Source organism: Pecten maximus, chromosome 6, assembly GCF_902652985.1.
Source record: "Pecten maximus chromosome 6, xPecMax1.1, whole genome shotgun sequence".
Classification (NCBI taxonomy): domain Eukaryota; kingdom Metazoa; phylum Mollusca; class Bivalvia; order Pectinida; family Pectinidae; genus Pecten; species Pecten maximus.
In genome coordinates, this window is record NC_047020.1 from 16,275,057 (window position 1) to 16,301,216 (window position 26,160).

The window sequence follows — 26,160 nt, forward strand, 5'->3', positions numbered from 1 at the left end:
TGGACGTGGGAAAAACTGCTCTCTTTCACTTTCTGGTATTGTCAGATGATGATGTTGTTGTTTTGTGTGTGTGCGTGTTTTTTTTTGTTTTTTTTTTGTAGATCTTGAAAACTCTTGACCAGTTTCAGAAACTTTGTATTGACGTTTCTGATAGATTTATTTCATTTACAAATGTAACGCGTTACTGTTGCATTGTAACGCGTTACTTTCGCATTTTATGCTAACGTGCTACTTTTTTAACTCGTTACCGTTATGTAGTTATTGGCACGGACCCCCACCCATACTTTCCTATTTAAGAAATATTTAGACTTTTTTCTGGGTAAATGAATACTTCTCCTAAATACTTTCGAGAACTATCAGAATCGAGTTTCCGGCAAAATTTTAATTTTGGTTCATAATGAAGGGTCCGAAAGGATATTGATAATGATTTCCGTGATTAAAAAAAAGCATTTGTTAGACCAAAGTTTTAGCTGTTCTAAATAAAAATATATATATATAATTTTCGCCACTTCTATCCAAAATTCCCAGATGAATGTTTTAATTCTGTGCATATCAACGAATCCACCTGAAACTTATCTGTGAGAACTCTTTCTGAAGACCCACTTTCAGAGTTCAAACCTGTAATTTAAATGGTTCAAATTAGTCTTCTGTGTCAAAACTGACTGATGAACTTCGAAAAATCACAAAAAGTTTTAGAGCGTAGTTAAAATTTCATGGTAAACCTCTTTTATATAAATGTAATGATAAACCAGAGACTTGATATACAATTTAAGTCTCTGGATAAACGAGATTTTTTTTATCATACTACTTTCACTTTCTATTAGAAATAAGAGTGACCTCCCTTGACGGAAACATTAGCAATGGCCGAGTTCGTTGGAAGACGAGTGAAGATTTTGCTTGACAATGGCACATATTATGAAGGATTCGTACATTCTATGGACCAATCGTGCGGGAAGCTTACTCTGGAGAAAGGTATTAGATTAACCCTGTTAAAAACATAAGTTACATCACACTGTTTTAAGGCTCAACAAAAATCAACGAATCAACTTTCTCTGGACCACCACATTGCCTCCGGTCACTGTACATGTAGGTCTGCCGATTTACGGGTTTTATGTCTCCTTTCACGGGGCTAGCGGTGTCCAGTCGACGGGATGGGTGGGTCGAGTTCACCGGTACCTATATACCCTTCTCGTGATAACTGTCCTATCAATCCAGATGTACGTTACGTCCACAGGACCGGGCAGCTTCGATTCATGGAACCGACATGGGCGCGGCCAAGTGGTCCTTCTCGGTCCTGTGTCGAACTCCTGCGATACCTGAAACTTGCAGGGGATGTTTATAAACAACAATATAGTGAAAGCAGTTAAGATCCGAATTAATTCAGTTATTTTGAATCGAAATTGATTGTATTGTGTTAAAATGTTGTTTATAAATATCCCAAGCAAGATTCAGGTAGCTTGCACGCTTACATTTTTTTTCTCCAAAAATGGTGTTATTCCTCAGTTTATAATGGTATAGCTATAAGTAGCTATTATAGCGATACATAAACATGTGCCCATTAAGCTGCCTATTGTTGATGTAGAGTCGAGCCTATTACTTTATACTCCTGAGAATAAATTTGTTTTTATGAAATATGTCTGAACAAAGAGACCTATTAGTTATTTAGTTAAAAACTTTTCTAATATTTACTTTTTATAGGTGCCTCTAACTTTTCAACCACCACTATATTTTTTGAGCACATTACTTGTTATTTACTATGTATCCAGTTGATTAAAAACAATGTTAATTTTCCTGGCATTAGTTATTAAAATGTAGATTTTTTTTTCAAAGTTACCATATGTTTGCCAGAGAGTTGCCAGAGGTATTAAATGTTTTAAAATCTTATTTGCATACAAAATATTATTGATAGTCCAGGTTTGTGATCATGTGATCTCTTCAGAATGAAGCATACGTTATTGTAACCCCTGGGCCTGGACTATCGAGGGTAATGAAATGTGATCATGAGCTTGCACCAAGTTTGTGACCATGAACAGTTGCCTGAAGGGAGACATATGACTGACACACTAAAGACACTGTGTTAATCAATGGAATCTAGCCTCAGTTAACTGACCAGAGATTTATTGAGGCATACCAAACCAGTCCCTTTACAAATGAAGCGAGTCTGAATTTTTTTTTACCAACACTCCAGAAGTTCGGTTTGACAGTCAGATGTCTGGTGTGGTTTGAGTGTGGTGATCGAACCCTCTGTTCCAAATTGAGTAAAAAAAGCATACTTTTTTAATGCTTTTTTAGTACTTTTCTGTACTTTTTCTGTGCTTATTTTCGGTATGGGCGTGCCCTTTGATTTGGTTTAAAAGATTTTGTGCATTTAAGCTGATGAAAATAATAGAAACTGCAGCTAAGTATAAAATAGAGGTTGCGTACTGTAATACTTAACAAAATGTTCTTATTAAACGAGGGAAGAATTTTGTAATTGTAAAACAATCTTAAGTTTATCAAAATAGAAAGTGTGATCTGTGCAACTAGTGCCGTATTAGGAGAGGAATCCAGACCTGGAATTCAGGAATAAACAAACAAACAAACAACAATAAGAAAGAAACAGAAGATAATACAAAACATTATGCAATGTCAATAATAACATGTATTATGGGTTATAAATATTTTTAACTTAGTTGATATTTAATGGTGAAATCTTCAATAGATAATTTTTCATTTGAGATTTTATATCTTTTATTGAAATGCATCTATATAGTATGGGGTGAGTGGAAATTGCAATCTGGCAAATGGATTTCTGAGCTTTACTTGACTGGGGCAAGTGGCTTTAAAAAAAAATCACCCCTCCGTGTTGAAGTAACCATGATATTCAATATTTCAATAAAGAACATTCTAGATAGCAGACCCCAGAACAGATCATTTTAAAAAATATTTTAAACTGAAACAGTGAAATGATTAACATTTTTTCTCATCTGATTTGGATACAGAACCCTAAGATCTATTCATAGAAACTTTGATTCATGATGTTTTCCAAATTTCTTTTCAGTGGTCATTCCATCAACAGGAAAGAAGTTTCAGGGTCTAAAGCATTTCTTTGGAGAGGATTTGGTGTCGGGTAAGTTGCATATAATATATGAGCAGGGTACAACGGACTATTTTTTGTGGAAAAAACATTAAAAATAATGTGATTTCTAAGGTTGATAGAGTTACTTCCCCTTGCATATGCAATATTTCTTTGCATACTATAGTAAACATACTAACTGAAAATACTGTACCATGTTTAAGCAGTAATCTTATTTGAATGTTTTTGATTCTGATATACATAGTTCCACAAATTAATGACAAGTTTTATTGCTTCCAATATTGATTTCTATGTCAAACATTTTGGGTGCACTCATTCATTTTACGTAATAAAAAAATCAGATTAGATTCTGCTACCTCTAAAATTTGAGTACACCAAAATAAGTCTATTTTCAGTAGCTGAAGTGTGATATATGACTCATGCTGGGCCTCTACCTCAGCATCTGTAACACCTAATTGCCTATATATTTGGGAAGGCAAAGTATTTCCTAAAGCCTTGAACTGAAAGAATGGACACAAATTTTATAAAAGGTTTGGTAATTTTTTATTGCTTGTTTAAACAGTTGATGTTCTTGAGGGGCAAATTAAGCCCAAGAAAGAAGAGAAGAATGACCACCTTGTTCCAGAAAGGAGGTGTGTAAGAACATCGCGTATCAAAAGACTATCTCATGGGTAGCTTTCACCCACTAGACTTCTTCAGCTTGACTTGAATTGCACATGTTCAAGATATCAAGTTTCAGGAAAAAATATTATAGCCAATCTTTTAACAAACATGTATATCTTAAGGCAACATTTGATGCTATGGTTTCTTTTGGAACTATTGGATTTATAATTATGACTAGGTTAGAATTATTTTTACGATACTTCACATCTCTAAGTATGGTCAAAAATTGGAAATTTCTCTCCCAAATAGGAGCAGTTGGAAAGTATCTTAGAAAGTGATTATCAATCATCACCCTTCTCAACTGCTGTCTACTCGGTATAGCAAGATTCTTAGTAGATGGGTGCATGTGTGGAGGCTTACCTCGTACTTCTATTCTAGGTCTCATTCCCAATTGAAAATCAGCTTCAAATTTTCCCAAATTCAACCTAAATTTTCCCGATAGAAAATTATACCAGCAAAAATTACAACAACAGCTCCAAAATGTATTACCTGGTACTAACTAAACCCTGGAGTTATGATGATGATGATGATGATGATGTGTCACAATTATGTTCAATACCTTGCTAAATCCTTTTGTCATTACTCCATGAATGACGTAATAATTACCATGATATATATGTATATCATCTGCTTGAATAACTGTATCCCACTGTGACATGCAAACTTTATATTCCTGTAGAAACCAAAGATAATTTCTGTTCTGTTTGATTTAGGGAGTCTGGTCCACGTATGATGTTTTCCAAATACAGCCCAGTACACCTGGACAGACTGCAATCATTTGATACAAAACATAAGCTGCTGAAGCGAATATCGTCCAAGGAAGATTTAAAATCTGATTCTGAACAAACCGTTAAAACAGGTACATATATATCAATTTGCTGAGATCTTGATATTGTTTTATCAATCATACAGAATCTTTAATATACATGTATTAACGAAACTACTTTTTAAATAGCTAACATATAGCAAATTTGAAGGATTTTGTTTTGTTTTAATTGTAGTTTATTATGTGAAAAAAATTCATATTCACAATGGTTTATCAACCCCGTATTGATAATATAGAAGCACAGGACAGAAATTGCTGTTTCCGTGACTCTCCTTGTATTTTTTGCATCCTTTTCATTCAAGATTCTTGCTACTTCCTCCTCAGAAACATTTCCAAAATGCATTTGTTTTGTATACGTCTGTCAAGACTGAAGTGACTGATTCATCTGCCATATTTACTGTTCAGAGTTAACTTTTACTGACGTCAGTTAATTTTTACTCGCGTCTGATTGGTCAATAATTTACAGCAGGTGTTTTGGATTCAGTTAACCTCTGTGGTTCACTGCTGGGTTTTTGGATTTCAATATTAACCTCTCATGCAAATTTTCATCATTGCAGGTTAATATCGCATCAAATTTTGACCTGTGTAGACTGTTTAAACCAATCAGCATTCAGTAGTCATATAATAAAAGAGTAATTTTACACCCTTTTCTCCGTAGATCTATCACCTGTTCATAAAATATGTCTGAACACTTTTACATTTTGTCTGATAAAAGTGATTGATTACAGATAGTGATGATCTAGGGATGGCCTTTGACAGAGCATTGAATATGAAGATTATATTTAACAGTACAATTCCATTATCATTTGCATTATAATTTGATTGAAGGAAGTCATGTTAATGTCAGAATTGTTTTTCAGAATCCAAGAGCTCTGACAATGACTCCAGTGACCAAGACTGTGGAAATTCAGACAATTTGTTTGTGGTCATCAACAAAGTCAACAAGAGGTTTGACAAAGCGGTACGCCCATACTGTAGTTTTCTCTTAAGTGTTTCTCATACTGTTCAGGACTACTAGCTCTTCAGGCAGAATAGGTCTGAATTTATGATAGAAGTTAAAAACAAATTTGGTATTTTTCTACTTTCTTTTAAGTATTGCTAATGCCATTAAACTTAATTACTTTGCCTGTCCAACTTTTGACATATGTTTGATCTTCAAAGACTTATAAAATTCATGTTATCTTATTTGAGTCATACCCTTAATTTGGTACATATTTTAGTTTCTTGCTGATCTCAAAATAACTAGCAATAATGATGGAGCCATCAGTCTCAGTTTTGTTTTATGAGCTTTCCTAGATGGAGATAAACAATGGCTGGTGAAAAAAGGGCTGTACCTGTTGTTGTTAATACAAGTAAATTTTATTTCTAATGTGTATCCCTGTTTGCTGTATAGATGAGGGAGATTTACACGCAGAAGACAATAGGCGTTGCTTTGGAAGGTGTATGTATCGGAAGGTCGGGGACACTGTGCTGGCTTAATGTTGTTGTACGCCAAAGAGTTTTTCTTTTTGATGTGCTGACTATGGGAAAGGAATGCTTCGATGAAGGCCTGAAAGACCTTATGGAAGATGGTGGTATTCTGAAGGTACTGTTGTTATTATGTACTATGAAAAAGAAACTAATATTGAAGTCATAGGCTGCTGTGTGTAACCTGGTTGAAACAGTTTGAGTGACAAAGAACTAAAAATCTACATGTGCTGAAAATCTGAGGACTAGCTTTGTTCTTGATCTGTGGCTATCATTTATCATTCAGGTTTAACTGTTTCAACTGGTTATTCGTTAGCACCCATAACACCATGTAAATCTTCCATTTGTACTCTGGACCTCCCTGTCTTAGAGTTGTCTTCCTTGATCTGTTCATTTATAGGCGCAACAGGCATCATTGCCGATTCTCCTGACAACAAATTCAGATGGAACTCTTGAGGGAATCAAAATTTTGCTAATTTCTATATTTCCCAATGAGTTCAGGATTGGACTGGAAATTGTTTCCCCCCAAAAAACCAACAACACACTATCTCCTTCCGCAAAATATTTGTTTGTAATTTAGTAAATATGATTAACGCTTTTATATTTTTGAAGATACACATATTATAGGAGAGTGTTGAAATCATACACAATGACCTGCTTTATCATTGCGTATTCCGAACTATTTTCTGGACAAATTAAGACGCATGCTGCTCTAGTTTGTACAAGGGGAGGTCACTCGTACACACTCTAGTTGATGTGACATTGGAAAGTCAGCTCTTGGGTTGATAAAAATGGCCCTCATCTGCCGAATACTGGTTTTAGTCAAAGGTTTTCCAATTGGCAATCAATAAGTGAAATAACCAATTGTTTCTGTATTTGATACGTAAAATGAAAGTAGAATACATCTGATTGGTTCTGGCATCATTTCCAAGAAATAGGCTTACAAAAATGGCTGTGATTGAGGCAATTAAAACCTAACGTTAGCTTGTTTCTGCAACAGAGATTCTGTTAGCAATAAAAGATGTTGTATGTTTTAAATCAATTGATAGTGAAACGTTTGTACAATGCATATGAAATGAACGTGCAATTCAATAAATCACCGGAACAGATAAGGTAGGCCCATCTATTGGTAACAAGCAATACATTTCTGAGACAAAAGTTGTCAAAAATCAAATATCTAATCTTGATACAGGTCAATTTAGATATAGAGAAAAAAAGCAGTAAATTGAGAACAATTTAGAAACTTCAAAACCAAAATATACTGGGACAGTAATAAACAGTAATCTTCACAATGTGCATTAAAATGACAAAATGAAGATAATTAATTATCAGTTAAATATCCAGGAATGCACTTATAAAAACTGTCTTCTTATTTCCTGCCATTTTATATTTATATATACTATTGCATTTCGCCTATATTTTGATCCTTCATGCAGGTTTAATGGTTTATATGAACATTAATTGGAGTAATCAAAAATCATTTTCCAGGGATTTTGAATTGTTCCACTGTCCTGAGGATGGCATACCTAGTATTTAAAATTATTATTAATCACATGTATTTGTGAGGTATAGGCGAACAGCATAATTTTTACGTTAAGATTATGTTTGTTGTAAACATATTTTCAGTACCTTACAATCTAGGACTGACCTCTGATAACTTGAATGTCCCATATTCCTTGAATTATCATATTTGTTGGAAAGAAACTTTACTGAGGGAAATCCATTACAAAATAGTGTTTGTAAAAATCACTACAAATTATTGTTTGTAAAAATCACTACAAATTACTTCATACTGTAAGAAAAACTTTACTGTAAGAAAACCACCACAAAATACTGTTTGTGAAAATCATTTCAAATTACTTAATACTGTAAGAAAAACCTTAACTGTAAGAAAACCACCACAAAAAAAGATTTAGTTGTCAAGACTAAAATTGTAAGGAAAATTATTATTATTTGTGTGAACTAATGACAGTTGATATTGTACTGATTTCACAGGTGATGCACGACAGTCGCCTTCCATCAGACCTCCTACACCACCAGTTTGGAGTTATTCTCCGTAACATATTTGATACACAGGTACGTATTTACGGTCGATAATGATAAAGGTATGCACTACAATCCCCCTTATAGGCCACTTATTTGTCTGAGTGTTTACACATTACTGTCTGATAACACGTTTGTAATCTTGTATACCTACCCGGTATAGTACTGGTATGATCCAGTTGATTTTGACAGGTAATTATTTTTTGTTGGTCATCAATCAAGATAAATGGGTCATTTGTCACACTTTGTACAAGATATGTGGGAGTCTCGCAATAGATTTAGTGTGTAATAATAATTGTCAGTAACATCATTTATTCGTTCCCTGCACATATAACTAGTGGGACTATCGGTTTCTTCTCTATCCATCTTGTTATATACAGGTATGCTGTATGTAATAAGTAAATGTCAAAAATTTCACTCAATGATAAAGGGCCATAATATCTTAGACAAGATCGATTTCCAGGCTTTTTGAGTCAAGGTCATTGTAACTTTTGATGGAGGGCCAGTATATTCAATAAATCTATGATTATTTTTCTTGTTAAAAAAGTTGTGGATGGCATCCATGTTTTTATATAGATTTCTATTAATTTTATATTTGTTTGTATACCATATCATATAAATACAAACAAATCTGCTAGACATACATGTTAAATTAAATTCAGATATATGTTTGATTAAAACAGAGTATATATGTACATTAAAATGACATCCCTGTATTCCTGACTGTAGAGCTTCACGAAGTCATTCATACGTGTGCTACAATGAATAGAGTTTGTAAACTCTGATGCTATTTTTTTGTTGGAAAGGTAGCTAAAATTGCCTGCGGAAGTAGCATTCAAGGCCTGCCGAAACAATGCGACAGGGCCTCTAACTTGTTATTGTTCAGCAAGAAGTCAATCCTCTTAAGTCTGGGTTACACTAGAACATTAAATGTCTGTTCGAGCCAAGTTTCCGTGACAGTGATTAATTTGCTGTTTTACTGTGAGAGGCAAGATGTGGCCTTCTATAACATTGACGTACATTTATATGATGTTAAAAATCTTGCATGAAATTTACCGTTTCAAGCTGGCAATCATATGAGTACTACATCTAGTATAGATATAAAATTAATATAAAATTAAATGTTATATTTACATGAATTTATCAAAAGTGTATACTGTAGTGTAGTCACTTACATTTCGCATAGGATTTATTTTTGCGTTAATACGTGAGGAGAGTAAATCTTGAATTCAAATCCTTCATGATTATTTGTACAGAAATAACACCTTTGGATGCTGGAGTCTAGGTTTAAAGTCATTTCTTGATCAGAATTGCAGAATAAAGTATTGGGGAAGTGATTTACAGTAAAAGTTAGCTGAATAGAACTGCAATCTTCCTAGAAGGGTCAGTTGCTGCTCCCTTTGTGTATTCTGATGTAAACACAATGTTTTCTTCAGATATTGGAGCAACTTTTACTGACAATGCAATGATGTAAACTGTTAAGAGAGATGTTGATTCACATAGCCATTACCAATTACATGTAAGCATGAAGATCTATAATAAAGACACCTCACAAACAGTTGTATCAAAGGACTAAGCTGGTAGTTTGCCTACCATCTTCAGTGTCCATGGACCATATGGGTATAAACATTCTCAATGTTGCATGTGATTTTAAAAAAAAAAAATCTGTTAACAAAGAAATGGCCCACAAGTAACTTTAAAACAGTAATAATTGGCATACACATGTACCTAGACTTCCTAAGTTTATATGTTACATTTGTAAGTTGGGGATGTTATGTTCAGTGGAACATGCCTATATGTTTACTTTTGTAGGTTGCAGATGCTTTTGTATACCGTATGTTTCGAGGGCATGGAAACTGGCCACGGTATGTTCAGAGCCTTCAGGCTTTGCTGTTTGATCACCTTGACCTTCCACAAGAACAGATACAGCTCATGAAAGTCCGTGCTGCCCACAAAAAGGTACAAATCACCTGTCAGCAATTCAGCATTTTCAATTATTAACTCATTATCACCTGCCCAACAAAAGTGGTCTTGTAGTGCCTTTCATGTCACAGTTTCATGGTTACCATGAAACCAAATAAGCAAAATCACTGATTTTAGCATTTCTGCAGCATATCTCCAAAATCATTCAAGATAATGCCATGAAGCTTTCTACACACATCAATCCTGTATTCTAGTAGTGCATGCTGCTACTGAGATCTTTCCAGTTTAAACATATCTTTGGTACTTTTTAGCTCACCGGTTACGAGTAACCGAGAGCTAATGCTGTCACCCCGGCGTCGGCGTCCCACCCCAAAACTTTAAAAGTTTTTTGGTAAGTTTTTGGAAAGCTTGTAAGTCCAAAATAACACACCTCATGCCCTTCTAATTTAGTGTCTACATTCATTAGAGGTCTAGGAGTGATGTTATGGTAAAATCATACAGAAAAAAATTGTGATTATTTCGCATTTTACCATTTTGTGGACTTAACTTTTTTGGCACCAAAACCCACTTTAAAGTTTTTGGGGTCAATTTTTGGAAAGTTTGTAAGTCCAAAAGTTTACACCTCATGCCCTTCTAAATTGGTTTATACATTCATTAGAGGTCTAGGAGTGATGTTATGGTAAAATCATACAGAAAAAAATTGTGATTATTTCGCATTTTACCATTTTGTGGACTTAACTTTTTTGGCACCAAAACCCACTTTAAAGTTTTTGGGGTCAATTTTTGGAAAGTTTGTAAGTCCAAAAGTTTACACCTCATGCCCTTCTAAATTGGTTTATACATTCGTTAGAGGTCTAGGAGCGATGTTATGGCAAAATCATGCAGAAAAAAATTGAGTTTTTTTTTCGCATTTTACCATTTAATGGACTTAAATTTTTTGGCACAAAAACCCTCTTTAAAGATTTTTGGGGTCAGTTTTGGAAAGCTTGTAGGTCCACACCCTTCTTATTTGGTTTATACATCCATTAGAGGTCTAGGAGCGATATTATGTGACGTACAATTTCAAAATGACATGCTTATACATACATAAAAAATGAATGCATAATGTGATTGCTGCCGCCGGTGAGCTTTCGTAATCATTGATTGCACTTGTGTTATCATGGAAACAAATAGTCATCAAGTTTATGGAGTATTCTCTAATATCGTTGGAAGATAACTCCATGAAACTGTCTACACACATCAGTTGTGTGGTCTAGCAGTGCCTTCTAATAAAGAGGAGTTCTCAGTTTCATTGTGTGTTTAGTATTTCTTTAAATGTAGGTTACTAGTGAGTTACAAGTACCAGTTCTACTCCTCCAAGGTGTTGTTTGACGTCAGTTTTTTTCATGAAAGTATAACTAGATTTTACAAAAAACAGCTGCATGGTTTGTGAATGAATGTTAATTTTTGTTCTATCAGGAAGACCAGCAGGTATGGATGGAGAGACCAGCGGGACGCCCTCTATTGGAGGCCGCATGTAAGAATGTGATGCACCTACTTGACCTCCGACTTATCCTGATGGAGAAAATGATGGCTGAGTTTGTCGCTGGTGTTGACGTCTACCTTGCACACACAAGGGACGCCAACAATGAAGAGGCAAACAAGCACCAGGTGTGTACATGTACTTCTGATATACTGGACAATATACAGACACTCTATCAAAGTATGTGGTTAGCTGACATTTATTATGAACACATTAATATAAATTACAATAATTTTGTTATTATTACCTGGTGTAGTGTTTTTCATTGGACAAAAAGAAATGCAATAATTATTTACATCAGCATTTAGCTTTAGTGGAATTGGTCACGATACACTGTAAATGTCTTTTTATGTCCCAGACATGAAATGTCTCTCCCATCTTGTCGCGATGCTGTGTAATTGGCTAATCCATGGAACTGCTGAGATTTTTGGGTGTCAAATGGCAGCAGGGGCATTTATGTCTTACAGACATTTTCTAGTTTCTATATGATAATAATACGCTGAGCATAATCATGATTAAAAGGTGTAAAATATAAATAAACGCAAATAATGTTTTGGAATGCAGTAGAATAATACTATACTGATATTAAATAGGCCTCTTTTTATTTGTGAGACAAAAAAAAAAAGCTATTAACGAATTGAACACGAACCTTGTTTTGACAGTTGGTCAAATTCAACCAGGTGAACCTGGTGAGAGATACAGGCCCTCTGGGCACATCAGGCCCAAAGGGCCAAGTGAGCTTATGCCGTGGTGCGTTGTCCATCCTCCATCTGTGTGTAGTCCGTCTGGTGTCTCATTTAAACATTTCTGACCAACTGAGATCCCCAGGGTCATGCTATTTGCCGACAGGTTCCTCGGATGTGAAAAAAAAAATGACCATAACTCATATTTGAGGTCACAGGGGCCAATTGTTTTAAAAAATTCCAAAGACTTCTTCCACTAATCAAAATTTCTGGAATCATGATACATTTGTATTTATCTGGTAGGCTTCTGGGATTGAACCCCACAAAGTTTGTTAAAAGAAATAACCTTGACCCATATTCAAGGTCACAGGGGTCAATTTGTTATACATGTATATTCAAATAACTTCTTCTTGTTAAGGACAAGAATTATGATATTTGGCTTTTAGGTTCCTATGATGAAACCCCACCAAGTTTGTGAAACAAAAAGATCTTAAACCAAAGAGGTGAAATTGGTTTAAACATATGAAGGACTTCTTCTGATTACCTGAAAGGCCTAGAATGAATTTCATTTGTGTAGATATAATCACCAAACAATTAAATACCTGGTGAGCTAAACGGCCCATTGAGCCTTTTGTTTCCTCTGTCTTGTAATTTGTTAAATAATCGATACATATTTCTTCCTTGCAGTCATCAATTCATCTCCTGCCAACAGCCTTCAAAGATCTTGGTCGGCTCACATCCCGCAATTATGAAAACTATAATAATTGGAAGTGTAACCAGGACACAAATGGTTTTAATGAGAACTGTCATGGTTTAACGGACCCAGATGTCATTGACAGTCGGGATTCTATCTGGCGCATGGGTTCCAAGGCCGATCCTAACAGTTTCAGGTTTAAAGGTAAGAACACACTGATTCTGACCAATATAATACTGGAAGGGACTATAGATTTATAATTCATCTGTCAATTTGTATTGTGACATAAGCACAGGATCACCCTGTGAAGTATGTGAGAAATAGGAGTCTGTACTTATATTTACATATTAATCTGAATGTTGTAGACTCTATTTAGATAGGATTTGACTAGTCATACTGATGTTTTTGAAGTTTTGAAATTTAATTTATTTTTACAGGAACTATTTACAGGAGCAAATTTGAAGATCTGCGAAGAAAGGGTGCCCTAGGAAGTGAAACAGATCAGTCTGATGTTAAACCAGACAGGAAGCAGCAGGCATCAGAAGAACATGCAAAAAAAGTGAAAACTCCTGGCCCAATTTTACACAGTAGACATGGTTCTTCAACAGACAGCCAGTCAGAGACAGAATCACCCAAAGTGCAAGAAAATACAACAGATGGTCCAATATCTAATCTTAATAGTGAAACAAGGCAGCCAACAACTGGTATGCTTATCCGATCCTTAGCCTACAAAAATGGAGAAACATCTGAATGTGATTCCCTGGAAGGCTTTTCAATACGTCCTGCTGGAACTTTAGAGAACAACAGAATGGACCGCCGGAAAAAGTGCAAAAACCAAGAAATAAAATCTCCATCCTACTATGCAGGCCCACCAGACTTCAGGGAGAACCAGGCAGAAAGTGTTCAGCACTTGGAAGAAGACAGATTAAATATATACTCTCCACCACAGTCTTCACGAGAACTGACTATGTCACCCAAGATGGAGACTAAAACTAGCCTTATGTCAAACCACACTGAGAATAATGAGCATTGTGATCAGGAAACGCCAGCGACACCCCAGTCCATTCCAGTGTCACCTTCAAAGAAACTCTCCCCTCTCCAGGCATTACAAAACAGTCTGAATTCTTCTAACAGTAGATTAGAAAAACACAAATTGATATATAATGCTTTCAAAAATTTTAAAAATAGTTAATAAAAAGGTGAAATGCCAGAATGTGCCTCACATACCAAGTAACAATTCTGCTGGCCTATAGCAAAGTTATATTTCAGATCTTGTGTTACAACAATTTAACATTAGTTTGTTAGAGCTAATACTGCAATAAAAGTTTTGTTATCAATATATAATGCAACAAAAGTTTTTGTTATCAATATATTCTCAAAGAGCATCTCGGAGAATATGCTCGAAAATACTGTAGATACCCGTAGAGATTTTTTTGTTTTACTTTACATGCAAACTATACTTTAAAGCTCATGTCTTTTCTAAATTAGACCATATCTACTACTAGTCTACCTGAAGTGTAGACCTCTTATATACTACACACCTAAACTCCATGTACTACTAGTCTACCTGTAGTGTAGACCTCTATATACTACACACCTAAACTCCATGTACTACTAGTCTACCTGTAGTGTAGACCTCTATATACTACACACCTAAACTCCATGTACTACTAGTCTACCTGTAGTGTAGACCTCTATATACTACACACCTAAACTCCATGTACTACTAGTCTACCTGTAGTGTAACCTTATATACTACACACCTAAACTCCATGTACTACTAGTCTACCTGTAGTGTAACCTTATATACTACACACCTAAACTCCATGTACTACTAGTCTACCTGTAGTGTAACCTTATATACTACACACCTAAACTCCATGTACTACTAGTCTACCTGTAGTGTAACCTTATATACTACACACCTAAACTACATGTACTACTAGTCTACCTGTAGTGTAGACCTCTATATACTACACACCTAACTCCATGTATTACTAGTCTACCTGTAGTGTAGACCTCTATATACTACACACCTAACTCCATGTACTACTAGTCTACCTGTAGTGTAACCTTATATACTACACACCTAAACTCCATGTACTACTAGTCTACCTGTAGTGTAGACCTCTATATACTACACACCTAAACTCCATGTACTACTAGTCTACCTGTAGTGTAGACCTCTATATACTACACACCTAAACTACATGTACTACTAGTCTACCCTGTAGTGTTGACCTCTATATACTACACACCTAACTCCATGTACTACTAGTCTACCTATAGTGTAGACCTCTATATACTACACACCTAACTCCATGTACTACTAGTCTACCTGTAGTGTAGACCTCTATATACTACACACCTAAACTCCATGTACTACTAGTCTACCTGTAGTGTAACCTTATATACTACACACCTAAACTCCATGTACTACTAGTCTACCTGTAGTGTAGATATCTATATACTACACACCTAAACTACATGTACTACTAGTCTACCTGTAGTGTAACCTTATATACTACACACCTAAACTCCATGTACTACTAGTCTACCTGTAGTGTAACCTTATATACTACACACCTAAACTACATGTACCACTAGTCTACCTGTAGTGTAGACCTCTATATACTACACACCTAACTCCATGTATTACTAGTCTACCTGTAGTGTAGACTCTATATACTACACACCTAACTCCATGTACTACTAGTCTACCTGTAGTGTAACCTTATATACTACACACCTAAACTCCATGTACTACTAGTCTACCTGTAGTGTAGACCTCTATATACTACACACCTAAACTCCATGTACTACTAGTCTACCTGTAGTGTAGACCTCTATATACTACACACCTAAACTACATGTACTACTAGTCTACCTGTAGTGTTGACCTCTATATACTACACACCTAACTCCATGTACTACTAGTCTACCTGTAGTGTAACCTTATATACTATACACCTAAACTCCATGTACTACTAGTCTACCTGTAGTGTAGACCTCTATATACTACACACCTAACTCCATGTACTACTAGTCTACCTGTAGTGTAGACCTCTATATACTACACACCTAAACTCCATGTACTACTAGTCTACCTGTAGTGTAACCTTATATACTACACACCTAAACTCCATGTACTACTAGTCTACCTGTAGTGTAGATATCTATATACTACACACCTAAACTACATGTACTACTAGTCTACCTGTAGTGTAACCTTATATACTACACACCTAAACTTTATGTACTACTAGTCTACCTGTAGTGTAACCTTATATACTACACACCTAAACTACATGTACTACTAGTCTACCTGTAGTGTTGACCTCTATATACTACACACCTAACTCCATGTACTACTAGTCTACCTGTAGTGTAACCTTATATACTACACACCTCAACTCCATGTACTACTAGTCTACCTGTAGTGTAGGTCTATATATACTACACACCTAAACTCCATGTACTACAAGTCTACCTGTAGTGTAGACCTCTATATACTACACACCTAAACTCAATGTACTACTAGTCTACCTGTAGTGTAACCTTATATACTACACACCTAAACTCCATGTACTACTAGTCTACCTGTAGTGTAACCTTATATACTACACACCTAAACTCCATGTATTACTAGTCTACCTGTAGTGTAACCTTATATACTACACACCTAAACTCCATGTACTACTAGTCTACCTGTAGTGTAGACCTCTATATACTACACACCTAAACTCCATGTATTACTAGTCTACCTGTAGTGTAACCTTATATACTACACACCTAAACTCCATGTACTACTAGTCTACCTGTAGTGTAACCTTATATACTACACACCTAAACTCCATGTACTACTAGTCTACCTGTAGTGTAACCTTATATACTACACACCTAACTCCATGTATTACTAGTCTACCTGTAGTGTAACCTTATATACTACACACCTAAACTCCATGCACTACTAGTCTACCTGTAGTGTAGACCTCTATATACTACACACCTAAACTCCATGTACTACTAGTCTACCTGTAGTGTAACCTTATATACTACACACCTAAACTCCATGTACTACTAGTCTACCTGTAGTGTAACCTTATATACTACACACCTAAACTCCATGTACTACTAGTCTACCTGTAGTGTAGACCTCTATATACTACACACCTAAACTCCATGTACTACTAGTCTACCTGTAGTGTAGACCTCTATATACTACACACCTAAACTCCATGTACTACTAGTCTACCTGTAGTGTAACCTTATATACTACACACCTAAACTCCATGTACTACTAATCTACCTGTAGTGTAGACCTCTATATACTACACACCTAAACTACATGTACTACTAGTCTACCTGTAGTGTAGACCTCTATATACTACACACCTAACTCCATGTATTACTAGTCTACCTGTAGTGTAGACCTCTATATACTACACACCTAACTCCATGTACTACTAGTCTACCTGTAGTGTAACCTTATATACTACACACCTAAACTCCATGTACTACTAGTCTACCTGTAGTGTAGACCTCTATATACTACACACCTAACTCCATGTACTACTAGTCTACCTGTAGTGTAACCTTATATACTACACACCTAAACTCCATGTACTACTAGTCTACCTGTAGTGTAACCTTATATACTACACACCTAAACTCCATATACTACTAGTCTACCTGTAGTGTAGATATCTATATACTACACACCTAAACTACATGTACTACTAGTCTACCTGTAGTGTAACCTTATATACTACACACCTAAACTACATGTACTACTAGTCTACCTGTAGTGTAGATATCTATATACTACACACCTAAACTCCATGTACTACTAGTCTACCTGTAGTGTAACCTTATATACTACACACCTAAACTCCATGTACTACTAGTCTACCTGTAGTGTAGACCTCTATATACTACACACCTAAACTCCATGTACTACTAGTCTGCCTGTAGTGTAGACCTCTATATACTACACACCTAAACTCCATGTACTACTAGTCTACCTGTAGTGTAGACCTCTATATACTACACACCTAAACTACATGTACTACTAGTCTACCTGTAGTGTTGACCTCTATATACTACACACCTAACTCCATGTACTACTAGTCTACCTGTAGTGTAACCTTATATACTACACACCTAAACTCCATGTACTACTAGTCTACCTGTAGTGTAGACCTCTATATACTACACACCTAACTCCATGTATTACTAGTCTACCTGTAGTGTAGACCTCTATATACTACACACCTAAACTCCATATACTACTAGTCTACCTGTAGTGTAGACCTCTATATACTACACACCTAAACTCCATGTATTACTAGTCTACCTGTAGTGTAACCTTATATACTACACACCTAAACTCCATGTACTACTAGTCTACCTGTAATGTAACCTTATATACTACACACCTAAACTCCATGCACTACTAGTCTACCTGTAGTGTTGACCTCTATATACTACACACCTAAACTCCATGTACTACTAGTCTACCTGTAGTGTAGACCTCTATATACTACACACCTAAACTCCATGTACTACTAGTCTACCTGTAGTGTAGACCTCTATATACTACACACCTAAACTCCATGTACTACTAGTCTACCTGTAGTGTAACCTTATATACTACACACCTAACTCCATGTATTACTAGTCTACCTGTAGTGTAGACCTCTATATACTACACACCTAAACTCCATGTATTACTAGTCTACCTGTAGTGTAACCTTATATACTACACACCTAAACTCCATGTACTACTAGTCTACCTGTAGTGTAGACCTCTATATACTACACACCTAAACTCCATGTACTACTAGTCTACCTGTAGTGTAGACCTCTATATACTACACACCTAAACTCCATGTACTACTAGTCTACCTGTAGTGTTGACCTCTATATACTACACACCTAAACTCCATGTGTTACTAGTCTACCTGTAGTGTAGATATCTATATACTACACACCTAAACTCAATGTACTACTAGTCTACCTGTAGTGTAGACCTCTATATACTACACACCTAACTCCATGTATTACTAGTCTACCTGTAGTGTAGACCTCTATATACTACACACCTAAACTCCATGTACTACTAGTCTACCTGTAGTGTAACCTTATATACTACAAACCTAAACTCCATGTACTACTAGTCTACCTGTAGTGTAGACCTCTATATACTACACACCTAAACTCCATGTATTACTAGTCTACCTGTAGTGTAGACCTCTATATACTACACACCTAACTCCATGTACTACTAGTCTACCTGTAGTGTAACCTTATATACTACACACCTAAACTCCATGTACTACTAGTCTACCTGTAGTGTAGATATCTATATACTACACACCTAAACTACATGTACTACTAGTCTACCTGTAGTGTAACCTTATATACTACACACCTAAACTTTATGTACTACTAGTCTACCTGTAGTGTAGACCTCTATATACTACACACCTAAACTCCATGTACTACTAGTCTACCTGTAGTGTAGACCTCTATATACTACACACCTAAACTCCATGTACTACTAGTCTACCTGTAGTGTAGACCTCTATATACTACATACCTAAACTACATGTATTACTAGTCTACCTGTAGTGTAGACCTCTATATACTACACACCTAAACTACATGTACTACTAGTCTACCTGTAGTGTAACCTTATATAGTACACACCTAAACTCCATGTACTACTAGTCTACCTGTAGTGTAACCTTATATACTACACACCTAAACTCCATGTACTACTAGTCTACCTGTAGTGTAACCTTATATACTACACACCTAAACTCCATGTACTACTAGTCTACCTGTAGTGTAGACCTATATATACTACACACCTAAACTCCATGTACTACTAGTCTACCTGTAGTGTAGACCTCTATATACTACACACCTAACTCCATGTACTACTAGTCTACCTGTAGTGTTGACCTCTATATACTACACACCTAACTCCATGTACTACTAGTCTACCTGTAGTGTAACCTTATATACTACACACCTAAACTACATGTACTACTAGTCTACCTGTAGTGTAGATATCTATATACTACACACCTAAACTCAATGTAATACTAGTCTACCTGTAGTGTAGACCTCTATATACTACACACCTAACTCCATGTATTACTAGTCTACCTGTAGTGTAGACCTCTATATACTACACACCTAAACTCCATGTATTACTAGTCTACCTGTAGTGTAGACCTCTATATACTACACACCTAACTCCATGTACTACTAGTCTACCTGTAGTGTAGATATCTATATACTACACACCTAAACTCCATGTACTAGTAGTCTACCTGTAGTGTTGACCTCTATATACTACACACCTAACTCCATGTACTACTAGTCTACCTGTAGTGTAACCTTATATACTACACACCTAAACTCCATGTACTACTAGTCTACCTGTAGTGTAGACCTCTATATACTACACACCTAAACTCCATGTACTACTAGTCTACCTGTAGTGTAGACCTCTATATACTACACACCTAAACTCCATGTACTACTAGTCTACCTGTAGTGTAACCTTATATACTACACACCTAAACTCCATGTACTACTAGTCTACCTGTAGTGTAACCTTATATACTACACACCTAACTCCATGTATTACTAGTCTACCTGTAGTGTAACCTTATATACTACACACCTAAACTCCATGCACTACTAGTCTACCTGTAGTGTAGACCTCTATATACTACACACCTAAACTCCATGTACTACTAGTCTACCTGTAGTGTAACCTTATATACTACACACCTAAACTCCATGTACTACTAGTCTACCTGTAGTGTAACCTTATATACTACACACCTAAACTCCATGTACTACTAGTCTACCTGTAGTGTAGACCTCTATATACTACACACCTAAACTCCATGTACTACTAGTCTACCTGTAGTGTAGACCTCTATATACTACACACCTAAACTCCATGTACTACTAGTCTACCTGTAGTGTAAACTTATATACTACACACCTAAACTCCATGTACTACTAGTCTACCTGTAGTGTAGACCTCTATATACTACACACCTAAACTACATGTACTACTAGTCTACCTGTAGTGTAGACCTCTATATACTACACACCTAACTCCATGTATTACTAGTCTACCTGTAGTGTAGACCTCTATATACTACACACCTAACTCCATGTACTACTAGTCTACCTGTAGTGTAACCTTATATACTACACACCTAAACTCCATGTACTACTAGTCTACCTGTAGTGTAGACCTCTATATACTACACACCTAACTCCATGTACTACTAGTCTACCTGTAGTGTAACCTTATATACTACACACCTAAACTCCATATACTACTAGTCTACCTGTAGTGTAGATATCTATATACTACACACCTAAACTACATGTACTACTAGTCTATCTGTAGTGTAACCTTATATACTACACACCTAAACTACATGTACTACTAGTCTACCTGTAGTGTAGACTTCTATATACTACACACCTAAACTCCATGTACTACTAGTCTACCTGTAGTGTAGACCTCTATATACTACACACCTAACTCCATGTACTACTAGTCTACCTGTAGTGTAACCTTATATACTACACACCTAAACTGCATGTACTACTAGTCTACCTGTAGTGTAGACCTCTATATACTACACACCTAAACTCCATGTATTACTAGTCTACCTGTAGTGTAACCTTATATACTACACACCTAAACTCCATGTACTACTAGTCTACCTGTAGTGTAACCTTATATACTACACACCTAAACTCCATGTACTACTAGTCTACCTGTAGTGTAGACCTCTATATACTACACACCTAAACTCCATGTACTACTAGTCTACCTGTAGTGTAACCTTATATACTACACACCTAACTCCATGTATTACTAGTCTACCTGTAGTGTAGACCTCTATATACTACACACCTAAACTCCATGTATTACTAGTCTACCTGTAGTGTAACCTTATATACTACACACCTAAACTCCATGTACTACTAGTCTACCTGTAGTGTAGACCTCTATATACTACACACCTAAACTCCATGTACTACTAGTCTACCTGTAGTGTAGACCTCTATATACTACACACCTAAACTACATGTACTACTAGTCTACCTGTAGTGTTGACCTCTATATACTACACACCTAACTCCATGTACTACTAGTCTACCTGTAGTGTAACCTTATATACTACACACCTAAACTCCATGTACTACTAGTCTACCTGTAGTGTAGACCTCTATATACTACACACCTAAACTCCATGTATTACTAGTCTACCTGTAGTGTAACCTTATATACTACACACCTAAACTCCATGTACTACTAGTCTACCTGTAGTGTAACCTTATATACTACACACCTAAACTCCATGCACTACTAGTCTACCTGTAGTGTTGACCTCTATATACTACACACCTAAACTCCATGTACTACTAGTCTACCTGTAGTGTAGACCTCTATATACTACACACCTAAACTCCATGTACTACTAGTCTACCTGTAGTGTAACCTTATATACTACACACCTAACTCCATGTATTACTAGTCTACCTGTAGTGTAGACCTCTATATACTACACACCTAAACTCCATGTATTACTAGTCTACCTGTAGTGTAACCTTATATACTACACACCTAAACTCCATGTACTACTAGTCTACCTGTAGTGTAGACCTCTATATACTACACACCTAAACTCCATGTACTACTAGTCTACCTGTAGTGTAGACCTCTATATACTACACACCTAAACTCCATGTACTACTAGTCTACCTGTAGTGTTGACCTCTATATACTACACACCTAAACTCCATGTGTTACTAGTCTACCTGTAGTGTAGATATCTATATACTACACACCTAAACTCAATGTACTACTAGTCTACCTGTAGTGTAGACCTCTATATACTACACACCTAACTCCATGTATTACTAGTCTACCTGTAGTGTAGACCTCTATATACTACACACCTAAACTCCATGTACTACTAGTCTACCTGTAGTGTAACCTTATATACTACAAACCTAAACTCCATGTACTACTAGTCTACCTGTAGTGTAGACCTCTATATACTACACACCTAAACTCCATGTATTACTAGTCTACCTGTAGTGTAGACCTCTATATACTACACACCTAACTCCATGTACTACTAGTCTACCTGTAGTGTAACCTTATATACTACACACCTAAACTCCATGTACTACTAGTCTACCTGTAGTGTAGACCTCTATATACTACACACCTAAACTCCATGTATTACTAGTCTACCTGTAGTGTAGACCTCTATATACTACACACCTAAACTCCATGTACTACTAGTCTACCTGTAGTGTAACCTTATATACTACATACCTAAACTACATGTACTACTAGTCTACCTGTAGTGTAGACCTCTATATACTACACACCTAAACTACATGTACTACTAGTCTACCTGTAGTGTAACCTTATATACTACACACCTAAACTCCATGTACTACTAGTCTACCTGTAGTGTAACCTTATATACTACACACCTAAACTCCATGTACTACTAGTCTACCTGTAGTGTAACCTTATATACTACACACCTAAACTCCATGTACTACTAGTCTACCTGTAGTGTAGACCTATATATACTACACACCTAAACTCCATGTACTACTAGTCTACCTGTAGTGTAGACCTCTATATACTACACACCTAACTCCATGTACTACTAGTCTACCTGTAGTGTTGACCTCTATATACTACACACCTAACTCCATGTACTACTAGTCTACCTGTAGTGTAACCTTATATACTACACACCTAAACTACATGTACTACTAGTCTACCTGTAGTGTAGATATCTATATACTACACACCTAAACTCAATGTAATACTAGTCTACCTGTAGTGTAGACCTCTATATACTACACACCTAACTCCATGTATTACTAGTCTACCTGTAGTGTAGACCTCTATATACTACACACCTAAACTCCATGTATTACTAGTCTACCTGTAGTGTAGACCTCTATATACTACACACCTAACTCCATGTACTACTAGTCTACCTGTAGTGTAGATATCTATATACTACACACCTAAACTCCATGTACTAGTAGTCTACCTGTAGTGTTGACCTCTATATACTACACACCTAACTCCATGTACTACTAGTCTACCTGTAGTGTAACCTTATATACTACACACCTAAACTCCATGTACTACTAGTCTACCTGTAGTGTAGACCTCTATATACTACACACCTAAACTCCATGTACTGCTAGTCTACCTGTAGTGTAGACCTCTATATACTACACACCTAAACTCCATGTACTACTAGTCTACCTGTAGTGTAACCTTATATACTACACACCTAAACTCCATGTACTACTAGTCTACCTGTAGTGTAACCTTATATACTACACACCTAACTCCATGTATTACTAGTCTACCTGTAGTGTAACCTTATATACTACACACCTAAACTCCATGCACTACTAGTCTACCTGTAGTGTAGACCTCTATATACTACACACCTAAACTACATGTACTACTAGTCTACCTGTAGTGTAACCTTATATAGTACACACCTAAACTCCATGTACTACTAGTCTACCTGTAGTGTAACCTTATATACTACACACCTAAACTCCATGTACTACTAGTCTGCCTGTAGTGTAACCTTATATACTACACACCTAAACTCCATGTACTACTAGTCTACCTGTAGTGTAGACCTATATATACTACACACCTAAACTCCATGCACTACTAGTCTACCTGTAGTGTAGACCTCTATATACTACACACCTAAACTCCATGTACTACTAGTCTACCTGTAGTGTAACCTTATATACTACACACCTAAACTCCATGTACTACTAGTCTACCTGTAGTGTAACCTTATATACTACACACCTAAACTCCATGTACTACTAGTCTACCTGTAGTGTAGACCTCTATATACTACACACCTAAACTCCATGTACTACTAGTCTACCTGTAGTGTAGACCTCTATATACTACACACCTAAACTCCATGTACTACTAGTCTACCTGTAGTATAACCTTATATACTACACACCTAAACTCCATGTACTACTAGTCTACCTGTAGTGTAGACCTCTATATACTACACACCTAAACTACATGTACTACTAGTCTACCTGTAGTGTAGACCTCTATATACTACACACCTAACTCCATGTATTACTAGTCTACCTGTAGTGTAGACCTCTATATACTACACACCTAACTCCATGTACTACTAGTCTACCTGTAGTGTAACCTTATATACTACACACCTAAACTCCATGTACTACTAGTCTACCTGTAGTGTAGACCTCTATATACTACACACCTAAACTCCATGTATTACTAGTCTACCTGTAGTGTAGACCTCTATATACTACACACCTAACTCCATGTACTACTAGTCTACCTGTAGTGTAGATATCTATATACTACACACCTAAACTCCATGTACTAGTAGTCTACCTGTAGTGTTGACCTCTATATACTACACACCTAACTCCATGTACTACTAGTCTACCTGTAGTGTAACCTTATATACTACACACCTAAACTCCATGTACTACTAGTCTACCTGTAGTGTAGACCTCTATATACTACACACCTAAACTCCATGTACTGCTAGTCTACCTGTAGTGTAACCTTATATACTACACACCTAAACTCCATGTACTACTAGTCTACCTGTAGTGTAGACCTCTATATACTACACACCTAAACTCCATGTACTACTAGTCTACCTGTAGTGTAGACCTCTATATACTACACACCTAAACTCCATGTACTACTAGTCTACCTGTAGTGTAACCTTATATACTACACACCTAAACTCCATGTACTACTAGTCTACCTGTAGTGTAACCTTATATACTACACACCTAAACTCCATGTACTACTAGTCTACCTGTAGTGTAGACCTCTATATACTACACACCTAAACTCCATGTATTACTAGTCTACCTGTAGTGTAGACCTCTATATACTACACACCTAACTCCATGTACTACTAGTCTACCTGTAGTGTAACCTTATATACTACACACCTAAACTCCATGTACTACTAGTCTACCTGTAGTGTAGACCTCTATATACTACACACCTAAACTCCATGTATTACTAGTCTACCTGTAGTGTAGACCTCTATATACTACACACCTAAACTCCATGTACTACTAGTCTACCTGTAGTGTAACCTTATATACTACATACCTAAACTA

General features: G+C 36.2%; 1 protein-coding gene across 2 annotated transcripts; it reads left to right on the top strand.

Moving 5' to 3' along the window:
* Nucleotides 1-827: 827 nt before the first annotated feature.
* Nucleotides 828-14,238, top strand: LOC117329100 (piRNA biogenesis protein EXD1-like). Of its 2 annotated transcripts, none has more exons than XM_033886829.1 (11): nt 828-972; nt 3,041-3,109; nt 3,639-3,708; nt 4,453-4,598; nt 5,426-5,526; nt 5,959-6,150; nt 8,028-8,108; nt 9,888-10,034; nt 11,457-11,648; nt 12,891-13,101; nt 13,335-14,238. In XM_033886829.1, the coding sequence occupies exons 1-11, from the start codon at nt 861-863 to the stop codon at nt 14,087-14,089; spliced, it is 2,076 nt and encodes a 691-aa protein (XP_033742720.1). In that variant the 5' UTR covers nt 828-860; the 3' UTR covers nt 14,090-14,238. The 2 variants fall into 2 exon arrangements, with proteins under 2 accessions (XP_033742720.1, XP_033742722.1); XM_033886831.1 differs by having other exon boundaries at nt 13,348-13,616.
* Nucleotides 14,239-26,160: the final 11,922 nt, after the last annotated feature.